This window comes from Dermacentor albipictus, chromosome 1, assembly GCF_038994185.2.
Source record: "Dermacentor albipictus isolate Rhodes 1998 colony chromosome 1, USDA_Dalb.pri_finalv2, whole genome shotgun sequence".
NCBI classification, from domain to species: Eukaryota; Metazoa; Arthropoda; class Arachnida; order Ixodida; family Ixodidae; genus Dermacentor; species Dermacentor albipictus.
The window spans coordinates 213385085-213397099 of NC_091821.1; the positions used below are offsets into that span (position 1 = coordinate 213385085).

Sequence of the window (12015 nt, forward strand, 5' to 3'; positions counted from 1 at the left end):
TAAACAGTGCACCCATCGAATTGGACATATGCGCGAGCAAAAATTTGGCACACCTGCACCCGCACAAACCGCGGCCAATTTAACAGATAACACCAAGCATGATTCGATAGAGCGATTACTTGTGACGCGAACGTCCTAGTCATACCTGAAGGTACACCAAATAATTTTCCCATTGAACATTTAGCCTTAGGGTACTTTTAAAATCGGCATAGGGGTTGGTCAGCTGTGGCCTATTGAACGCTGATGGGGGCGTTCCTTGTGATCTCTCCTTAGGGGATTGCTCTGTGGCCGCATTTGCATGACACGTTCTTACAAAACCGTAACATTCTAACATGGTCTGAAATGGATTCTGTTAGTAAGTATAATAACATATCAGCTTCTTTGACGCAGCTTCGGGAAGCAGCAGCAGTTATCTAAGTATCGTTAGTGAGGGCTTCAGGGGCGCGATCGGAGATATTTTGTTCGCTGCGCGTTATGTTCAGTTGCTGCAACGTCACAAAGTTGCAGTATGCAAAATTTGTGACAGCGGGGCGGAGAGAGCAGCCAATCAGGAAGCGGTGACCTCCCCGGAAGTTTACTTCCGTCGTTTGTCGTCTGCTTGCAAGCAGTATACTACAAAACCAAATGTTTCTCGTCTTCCAAATGAATTAAATCTTTATCTAAAAAAATGTATTTTTCTTCTCAAGCCCAAACACGTTTTCAAATAGTAGTACGTGTGACTACTGCAATTTATAACTACAAGGTTCTTTGCGTCGTCCCTAGGTGGTGTCGCGCACAGCGAGAAGGAAAAAGAAAAAAAAAAACGACGGGAAGAGTGGCGCACTTTTCAAGAGGCAGCGACAACATCCCAGTGGCTCGCTGGCACCGATGATGTTGTCGATTTCTCTGTGCAACCAACGAATTATTTGTTTCGAGAAAGAAAAACGACGCCGGAATTCACTTTCTGTCATTTCTTAAAACGCGTTTCGCAAACGTGCCATTCTGCAGCCGCAAAGGCCGCCTGTTGGATCCAATCCAATCCACCAGACGCGCCATGCGAAGCCGTATGATCGCTCCAAACTTCTCAACTCCCGTCGCGTTCGGACGAAATGCTCGGTGGGCGGATGATTGACAGGAGCGTGTCGTCATTTTGACGTCACCAAAAACGGGGCGGCGCCCCGCGGCTGGCGACGTCGGCGCGGAGTAGGCCAATCGCGCGCGCCGGTAACCGAACGAACGCGCCGAACAACCATCTCCGATCGCACCCCAGAACGCTGCATGTCAGCTTCTATAATCTTCCGGGCCAGGCGCTCGTACTTCAGCGTGCCCGCACTTGTCAGGGCGCCTATCGCCTTTTTAATGGTCGTCGTGAGGCCGTATACTACGAAGATGCAATATTCCACATGGGCAGCGCGTTAACCACTGCTTTACTCGGGCGGCGTTCGCCTGTTATTGCTTAGTGTTCGTAGTCGCATTGAAGTAGCATCGGCGCAAGCCGGACTTCCGGGTTACGTCTTTCCAAACCAGCCACTTTTCAGAAGGACTACTTTTAAATCCAGTTATAGATATTGGTCGCTTCAAAAGCAAAAAAAAAAACGCTTAGATGTTGTGGGCGCCATTGTTATTTCTTTCTTTTTCTGTTTTTGCCAGGAGCAGAAGGAAGGCCGTTGACTTCCAGCGCGTGTGCTGTCCGTTCTGTAGCAACCTGTTAGCGAAAAGCAACACATGGGAGCAGTCGCCAGCTTCTTTGGCAAACTTGCCGCTTCAATAAGACTCCTCTTCGATCGGATGAAGGTGAGTCAAAGCTGCTTCGCGCGCCTCCTACAGCTTCATCGTATATAGGACGATGTCATTGGGTTGATGAGCTAACCTGAAATCATATCACGCGGCAAACGTGTGTTCTCCCCTTTTTTTTCGCTCTCTAAAATTCTTTCTTCTTTTTTTGAGAAAGGTTCTTGTTATTGTCGTTTCAGATTCATTCAATTATCAAATTCTTGCGAACACCAATTCCTCCTCGAACGAGGTCGACAAGTTTGATTACCGGTATCTTGATGCTAAGGTTCGTTGCAGCGATTAACCACAATAACAGAGTAGTCGCGAAAGCTTTTCTTCTTCAAAACACTGGATGTTTATTCTTTAATTTCAGTTTGATTGCTATGTATAAATTAACATTCAATTCGCATTTCTTGATCTTAAGTGTTCTGTGAAAGCGTTTCAACGACTAGCACTCATTTTTAAAAATTATCTGCAGATTTCAGCAATTCCTGTGCGCCTGATCTCATTTGCTGCGACAGCAGCAGGTTCTCACAGATGACACCGCCATTTTTTTAACTTCTTTGCCGCTCAAACAATGTCGTCCGCGTCCACTAAAGTATAGTGCCTGTTGCGGCCTACCAAGTACATGCATGAATGCCACAACTCTCATAGTGTGTGTGTGTGGGGGGGGGGGGCAGGGGGGGGCAACACCTCGCACAAATTATCAAGCGAGAATGTTGCGCGATAGCGCATTTGTTAGCGCGTCTGGCTCTGAATTTTACACACTGCTGCAAGGACATGACTTCGAATCCTAGGGACAATGCTGGGCAAGCCTTTGTTTTAATCGCGCAAGCACTTAATTGCCTACCCTCGGCGTGTTTTCCGTAAGTCCGTATGTAGCGCCTAATGTGTCGCAAAAATAAACTTGAATATAATTGTGCTTTAGAAATACCTGCGAGGCGACTATATGTATAGTCCGACCCAACTATAACGAACCCAGGCAAAGCGAATTGTGCTCTAGAAATCTAACACGTAAGAACATATTGAGGGACATTCATGCAATATAACCTCGTTAAAACCAACTGGACGGGAAATAGTTAAAACACCGCTTGGATATATATATATATATATATATATATATATATATATATATATATATATATATATATATATATATATATATATAGAGAGAGAGAGAGAGAGAGAGAGAGAGAGAGAGACGAGAAGAAAGGAGCTAAGCGAGGGGCCTGATTTTTGTTAATCATATCATAGCAGCCAACTAACATTGTCACCAAGGAAAACATCAGCGAAATTACTTTTAGTTACTAGTTAAATTAAAGAAATGATAAATTAATGGAAATGAAAGTGACTGAAGAAACAACTTGGCGCAGGTGAGGAACAATCCCACGTCTTCGAATTACGCGTGCGATGCTCTAACAATTGAGCTACCATGGCGCCGTCCTCCCATCCACTTTCTGGGGTATTTATGTGTTACTACTACAACTAACCCTGGGAGTGTTAGACAGCGCCACCACTCACAAATCTTGGTGGCGGATGTGGAACATTTTTTCTGCTGCAGGTGTCACGAGTACGTTATCTTTTTGGATGAAGGAAACTGGTCAGTAAACTCACACGTGCTACCTGGAGGCATCAATGTTGCTGGATTCGATACCCTCGTCATGCAATAAACGAGCAGAAAGGGGGTTAACCGCAGGGCCCGATTTTTATTAATCATAACATGAGAAACTGTTTTTTCATCCACTTCTATTTCCATTAATTTATCATTTGTTTAATTCAATTAGTGACTGTAGAAGTAATTTATATATACATATATATATAGATATACACACACATTGCAAGGGTCTGGCACCGAAGCGATGACAGTGCCTGCATCGCTGCATGCAAATTTTCCACTACAATGGATGGATCTCCCATTCTCGATCCACGAACTTAAGGCAGCATTAGCTTTGTGTAGCCGCACATCAGCGCCAGGACCTGACGGAATTTCCTACCGAGCTCTGTGTCACCTGGGGGAGCGAGCGAGAGGTAGTTCTCCTTGAGGTGTAAAATGAATCATGGAGAAATGGCACGCTACCAACAACCTGGAAGACAAGACGCCTTGTTCCACTGCTGAAGCCTGGCAAGTCGCCGTTGGAACTCGCATCATACCGCCTGATCGCTTTGGCGAGCTGCATGTGCAAAGTAACGGAGAGGATAGCCCTAGGACGCCTGGAGTGGTACTTGGAGTGCCACAACACCTACCCAGATGCCGTGGCGGACTTCCGACGTGGTCGATCATCGATCGATAACGTAGTCGACCTGGTGACCTACATTCAACATGAGAAATGCCGTAAGCGTCTCTGCGCATCCTTATTCCTCGACGTTAAAGGGGCGTATGACAACGTTACGCATGAAGCCATCCTCTCTGCTCTCGCAGAGGTAGGAGTGGGTGGTCGGATGTTTCAATGGATACAGAGCTATCTCTCCATGCGATCCTTTTTTGTAAGCACCGAGGAAGGCCATACTTCTCTACATTATAGCTACCACGGCGTCCCCCAGGGCGGTGTACTTAGCCCTGTGTTATTTAATCTAACACTAATTGCTCTCCTTGAGCACGTTCCAACCACAGTCAGGCTATCAATGTACGCGTATGACATTTGTATATGGACATCTGCAGTCACACGCCTGCAGCTGCGAGCGAGAATTCAGAAAGCCGCGACACAAACTGCTATCTACCTCCGTAATCGAGGCCTGGAAATTTCCTCCGAGAACTGCGCACTAGTACCATTTACGCGCAAACCCATGGCAAATTACAGTGTAATGATAAATGGCCAAATAATACGACGGGTCCGATAGTACAAATTTCTAGGTTTCATAATTGACAGGGACTTGTCATGGAGCCCTCACGTATCATATGTGAAAAAACGGTTGACAAGCATCTGCCACCTGTTCAAGTTTTTCGCTGGCAAGACCTGGGGATTGTCGACAAGTGCCATGTTACAACTACTGTACAGGGTGCTTGTTCTAGGATTTCTGCGATACAGCTTGCCAGCAATAAACAACAAAGGTAAAACGAATCTACGCACAATACAAAGTATTCAGGGTCAAGTACTCCGGATCTGTCTAGGCCTGCCTCAGAGTGCTTCAACAGTGGCAGCGATATCAATCGCTAGAGACCACCTTGTCAAGACCCACATTGAAATTGAAGTGCTCAGGACCCACATAAGGCATCTAGCCAGGACTCCACGTCACCACTTAGCCTCTCTACCAACGGACAGACCACACACATCTTTCAGCCAAACGATAACCGCATATGATGAATCATTGCCAGCTTGTTTCACTCCGGCTGCGAGACCTTCGATTCCTCCATGGTACCGTGCTCAGCCAAAAATCAACCTGACAATACCTGGTATCTCGAAAAAAGCTGATCTATCATCACCACCCCTTAGACAGCTCACGCTACTATATTTGTACGAGAACTACCATGACTCTACGCATATTTATACTGATGGATCTGTCCTTCCAAGCAGCTCCGCGGCGGCAATTGTCATACCAGCGAAAGCTACAACAATCAAATTTAAGACGACCCACGCGACAACATCGACGGCAGCAGAGCTCGCAGCGCTCTTTACTGCCCTTCATCACATTGGTCACATTGGACGAAATTCTGCGCTTCGAAGGCGGCACTGCAGTCTCTACGACGCGGACCGCACGAACAACTAATATTTCATATTACAGAGACGTTACATCATATAAGTGATGCAGGCCATGAAATAACCTTCCAGTGGCTTCCAAGTCACTGCGGGATTATCGGCAATGAACGGGCGGATCAAGCTGCCCGCTCAGCCCATACTGAGGAGCACCACGTCCCAATTCCTCTTTCTAGAACTGACATAGCACGGAAGCTCCGCCTACTTGCTCGGCACTTCACCGTGTCGCACTGGAATGAGCCACATTTAAGAAATACCCTACTGTACTCACTTGATCCCTCATTAAGTCTTCGAGCGCCATCACAGCTTCGCTGCAGAGACGCCACGCTTTTATATCGACTTTGGTTGGGCGTTGCCTTCACCAAAGTCTATGCATTCCGCATTGGGATGACCGACACCCCAAGCTGTGACCACTGCAGCCATGAAGAATCAATTGGCCATATTTTGTGCGCCTGCCCGCAGTACAGTCCACAGAGGTAACGCCTTCGCCCCGAACTTGACCAACTGGACGACCAACCGCTATCCGAACAAAGAATTCTACAACATCCAAAGGACCTACTGTCACAGAAGAAGGCCGTGCAAGCGCTATTGCGCTTTTTGTGATCTACCGGCCTGTCTGAAATACTTTAACTGAGGAACGCCTTTTGTCTGTGTGTGTCTCCATGTGTGCGTGTTTCTTTTTTCCCCTTTTTTTATCGTTTTACTCTCTGTCGTCTTTCTAACCCCTATCCCCCATCTCCAGTGTAGGACAGCTAACCGGAGACTCGTATCTGGTAAACCTCCCTGCCTTTCCTCTTCATTCTCTCTCTCTCTCCACTACAATGGCCCCCGCGGTGACGATGAGCCATCCTGGCGACCTAAAGTGAGGACACGCCAAGGGGGTCGTGGTACGACTTTAGACGGCTGATGTGAAACGTCTCGCGGCCAGGACGACGGTTCTCCGAAGATGGCGTCATCGGTGCGACTACATAGCTCACAGGCGATGTACAGTCGACGATCCGGTACAGACCCTTATGATATGTGAGACTGAGTCTGTGTTAAATAGTATGGAAGATAACAAATTGTAATTGTATACTGGGAATTATTTTACACAACTGTATTATAACTAGTTTCCATAACATGAAAGTATCTGCATGCATTTGTGTTTAAAATGCTGTTACATCCACACTTTATGCGTGATTGTATTGCACACCAGCCGCTGCCGTGCCTGTCTGGGAGCCGAAAAAAGCCGAAGAAATTTCGGCTTTTTTTCCGGCTCTCCCTTTTTCACCTTGTATTCAGTGGTGAAAATTAAAATCGTGATGCTGATGATATTAGAGCAAGCTTTGTGCTAAGGCCTGGAGAGTGGAATTACAGCCGAAGCCAGACGTAAGAATCCACAGCGAAGGGCTGTGCGGGCTGATCGGGGTTGCGGCGATCTTTTTGGATGCCTACTAGTTATCTAGAATGACTAGTTATCTATTTGGCTCGAAACTTATTCTCTAGTATTGCTTTACTGTAAGCGTTCAATCTTCGTTTTTAAGGTGAGATGTACATATTGTAATGCATGTAACGCGCACAAACTGCAAAAATTAATAAATTTTTTACGCTGTCAGCGAGCGCAGTACGTAAATTCCCGCTGTCCGTCATAGGGGGGTGTCTTTTCCGGCACAATATGACGGCGCAACTAGCCGTGTCACCACCCTGTACGGAGAAATGTGACCTCGAGGCACCCGATGAATGGATGGGATGGGATGGGAAGGGGTGGGATGTATGTATGTATGTATGTATGTATGTATGTATGTATGTATGTATGTATGTATGTATGTATGTATGTATGTATGTATGTATGTATGTATGTATGTATGTATGTATGTATGTATGTATGTATGTATGTATGTATGTATGTATGTATGTATGTATGTATGTATGTATGTATGTATGTATGTATGTATGTATGTATGTATGTATGTATGTATGTATGTATGTATGTATGTATGTATGTATGTATGTATGTATGTATGTATGTATGTATGTATGTATGTATGTATGTATGTATGTATGTATGTATGTATGTATGTATGTATGTATGTATGTATGTATGTATGTTATGAGCGTCCCCTTTGAAACGGGGCGGTGGGTAACGCCACCAAGCTCTTGCTATTATACGGCCTAGGGTCCTACCTAGGTTAAAGAGGAAATAAAGAAACCAATATGAACTCCCACAACCAAATTTTCTGACCACCTATTGCAAACTTTGCTTTTGTACGGCTCTGTTTTCTGTCGTTTCCCTACTTTTCTTCCACCAATCTTCCAATCGCCTCTTACTAATCTCTGTTGCGGACATGTTTACTTTTCCCCTGCTCTCGCTGAACCCAAAGGGCTTCAAGGAGGCCAGTGGTGCCTAAATCGACCGCTGGGCAGATGTCTTCACATTCTAATAGAACATGCTCCATCGTTTCCCTAGCTTTACCGCAGCCAAGCACATGCTTCTTCTTCCTTCTTATATCTAGCTTTATAGGTGCGTGTTCTAAGGCGTCCCGATCTCGCTTCGAAAAGTAATGAGCTTCCCTTTGAGTTATCATAAATTATTTCTTTCCTGATTTTGTTTGTTCCTTTTAAGTAGTTACTCATCGCCGGTTTCTTTTCCATTGCTGCCACCCATGAGATTATTCCAGCCTCTCTGACTTTCCGCTTGACGTTCTTTGTTGCTGTGTTTCCCACCCTATACAGGCCGCATACTTGCTGCTAATCTTCCTAGTTCTTCTCCTCCACTGTGAATCAATGTTTTTCCTGTGCAGATACCTCAACACTCTCCCAGCCCATTTACTTTCTTCCATATTCCTCAGTCGTTCTTCATAATCTATTTTACTGTGAGCTTCCCTCACTTCAAAACTAGCCCAGCCCATATCACCCTGCACAGGTTCATTTGTAGTCTTCCCGTGAGCGCCCAATGCGAGGCGTCCCACTGACCTTTGGTTCCCATCGAGTCCTGATTGTACCCCTGATTTAAAGCAAACAACCGCATTTCCAAAAGTACGTCCTGTAATCATTACACCTTTCTACATACCCAAGAGCACCTCGCACCTATTGTACCCCCATAGCACTCTGTGCTTCATTATGGCTGCATTTCTCTTACCCTTTACTGTTATTTTCTTTTCCTGCGTTTCCATATATCTATTGCCTTCGTTTATCCATATACCAAGGTATGCATATTCTCCTAACCGAGGTATTTCTTGGCCCTGTATTGCCACTGTCTGTTCATTGTTTTCATTGAATACCATACCACCTGATTTTCTAACACTAAATTTCAAAGCTAAATTCTTGCCTTCCTCTCCACAGATATTAGCCAGACGTTGCAAATCACTTTGCTTGTTAGCTAGCAACACAATGTCGTTCGCATAAAATAAACATGGAAGCTTCTGCTCTACTACTATACCTGCCTGTTTGTATGAGAGATTAAAACCGATATTACTTCCTTCTAGCGCCCTCTCCATCCTCACCATGTACACCATAAACAGTAGTGGGGTTGAAGGGCACCTCTGTCTCAGTCCCTTGTTGATATCAACTTTCTCCTCGCTCCTCATCTCTTCCCATTCAATGCAAACGGTATTTTCTAGGTAAATCTCTCTCAAAAGCTGTAGATAATCGTCACCAAGGCCTTCCCCTTCCAATATATCCTACAATATGTTGCGGTCTACGTTGTCATGCGCTCCTGTAATGTCTAAAAAGGCCACATATAGCGGTCATGCTTTATACTCTTGATATTTCAATACACTGAGTAAGAACAAATAATTTATCATCCATACGCTACGCTACCTATTCTGAAGCCATTCTAAAGTTCTCCCAAAATTCCGTTATTCTCTGCCCATGCTTGCAGCTTTAATTTGATTGCCTGCAATAATAGCCTGCAGATTACCGATGCAATGGTCAACGATCTATACGAGTGAATTCTATCTTCCTCTCCCTTACCTTTATAAATTAAATTCAATCTACTTTGTCGCCAACTGTCTGGTATTCGCCTATCTTTTAAATTTTTTTTCTACTGTTTTCACCAGAGCTTCCTTACTTTTTGGTTCAAGTTCATTAATCAACCTAACGGGAACCTCGTCTAGCCCTGTGGCTGTGCGCTTAGAAATTTTATCTTCGGGTTTCTTCCAGTTGAAATTTGTCAGAACCAGCTCCTTTTACATCTGTTTCTCTTTCATGCTCTTTTTTTCTTCGAGTACAACCTCGTCATTAGCTTGGAAAGATTCGGCTGTTATTTTTCGGATGTAATTTAAAGCCGCTTCCCCTTCCAGTTTGTTTCCATGTTCGTCTAGGATATGTTGTTGTATTGTTGTTGACTTCCTGCCGAATAATTTTATGTGGTTCCCAAATATTCTAGGTGCGTCCTTCTTTTCCTCACGTATTTCTGACAACCAACGTTCACTTTCACCTTTTATCTTGGCTTGCACCAGTATTTGAACCAGATACTTTTTCTCCCGGTATATTTCCCATTTACTTGCTACTTCATCCTGCGGTAACTGCGCCTTCTTTGCCTGCCGGTGCTTTCGGGATGCTCTCTGTCGTTCGGCGATCGCTTATCATATCTTCCTGTTCCACCAGCTTTTCGGTTTCTTTTTTCCTTTCCAGTGAACCTGTTGTTTCTCTTTCCGTATTTCTGTTGGTATTACACTTAGAAGCTCACTGTATTCCCACTCTTCACTTGGCCATTTCCCAAGTTCTTCCTCGTCTCTATTGACTATATTTGTCATTTGTTCAGCGTTCAAATTTAGACTGGCCATTTTGCACTCCTTGCACTCTTTCCCAACTACATATCCGATTTTCAAAATGATGCGTTTATGGTCACTCCCTATGCTGCTATACCCTTCCTCATCAATGACTCTTTCTCTCAACTTATCACGAATTCCTTTTGTCATCAGGCAGTAATCAATGGTTGATTGCCAGTTTCCCACTTCCCACGTGATCGGCCCTTCACACTTAGGCCCTGTATTCACGATAACGAAGTTATGTTGCTCACATAGGTCAGCATTGACTTCCCGTTGTTGTCAGTATATCATATAAATCCTGTATGTGGGCATTCATGTCACCTAATAGGATAATTTCAGCATCGTTGCCGAAATCCTTAATATCAGCACTTATGTATTCCACTAACTCTTTATTGTTCTCTGTGCAATTATTTCCGGTCCACAAATACGTAACGCCCAGCCAAGCTTTTTCCCACTTATAACCAAAGATTTTTTTTCCTGATAACCAAAGATGCTCTTGACATGTTGAATTTACTCTTTTCCATTTGGCTCCTTGATGGATGAGCATTCCGACTCCCCCTCCTTTTCTTTCCGACTTAGTGTTGTTGCATCCTTCCCAAACATAATTCTCAATCACTGGTGGCTCTTCCGAGTCTCAAGGTGCATTTCTGTAACCGCATACACCCATATTTGTTCTCTATTTAACTGCTCCTCAATCTCTGCCCACTTTTCCTTTCTTCTGCCGCCCTGCATGTTTATGTAGGCTATTGCATGGCGAGCTCTCTTGGGGTGCACGCAAGGATGCACGTAGGCGAGCGCCATCTGGGAGTATTGCAAGAAACCCAGCAGCGAGCGCAAGCTTGCCCACAACAGCAGCAGCAGCGCCCGGAAAGTTGGGAGAAGAGGCAAAGGAAGCTTCGTCTTAAAAAATTCAAAGAACACTTAGTTCTTCCTACGCAGATGAATGCGAAAGCATTACAACCACTGCGCGATGCTTAGACAACACAAGTTGGTGGGTCCAACTCTCACCAAAGGCCGTGGGTTCGAGTGCCTTAATTAACTATTTCTTAATTAACTGTGACGTAATTAAATTCGCTTGAATTAACACCAAAGGTCGTGGATTCGACTCCCACCAAACGTCGCGGCTTCTAGCCCAAAAGGTCGCGGGATCGAGTGCTTTATTAACTCTATCTGCATGAACCGTGCCTTAATTAAGACCAAAGGTCGTGGGTTCACGTGTCTTAAGTCTATTCTAATTAAGTGTATCTTAATTAACTTGGCCTTAATTATTACCCGAGGTCATGGGTTCGACTCCCACCAAAGGTCAAGGGCCCGTAGTCTTTTTGTACTATCGTGTGGTCACGCCGACAGCGCCGGATTTTCCGCCTCATGAGCCATTTAATGCATTCGCATTAAAAATGGTGAGAAGTCTGTAACAACCTGAGTGGCGGTATTATACAAAAAGGGAGGACGTCGTCCCAATGGGAATGCGTAGAGAACGTACATTCTGAGCATGTCACCAAGAGTGCGGTTGAATCGTTCCGTTAGAGTCTGTGGGCGATACGCAGTAGTGGTGCGGTGAATAGTGCGGCATGCTGCGAGCAGATCATTATTAACATCGGACAAGAAGTCATGGCATCGGTCGCTGAGCAGTTCTTGTGGTGCACCGTGCCGTAAGACGAAATGCCTCAAGAGGAATGCGGTGACATCACGAGCAGCAGTTACGGCGTGTCTAGTTAGGTGGTATAATGCGACAATTATCCAACAATTTCCGTTAGCTGTGCATGGAAGAGGCACATAAATGTCGATGCTAGTTTGGTCAAAAGGACGTGCAGGACACC

The 12015-nt window shown here is 45.0% G+C and overlaps 1 protein-coding gene across 5 annotated transcripts in view; it reads left to right on the forward strand.

The window, feature by feature from the left end:
• The window catches only part of LOC135900084 (puratrophin-1-like), a 716878-nt gene that overhangs the window by 97333 nt on the left and 607530 nt on the right, over positions 1–12015 (forward strand). For 4 of the 5 annotated variants that reach the window (XM_070530832.1, XM_070530837.1, XM_070530833.1 and 1 more), the window contains exon 2: positions 1630–1773. The exons of the other annotated variant lie outside the window; for it this stretch is intronic. In XM_070530832.1, the coding sequence (XP_070386933.1) occupies positions 1705–1773 (69 nt within the window). In that variant the 5' untranslated portion in view covers positions 1630–1704. The remainder of the gene's footprint in view (positions 1–1629; positions 1774–12015) is intronic. 5 annotated transcript variants of the gene reach the window in all.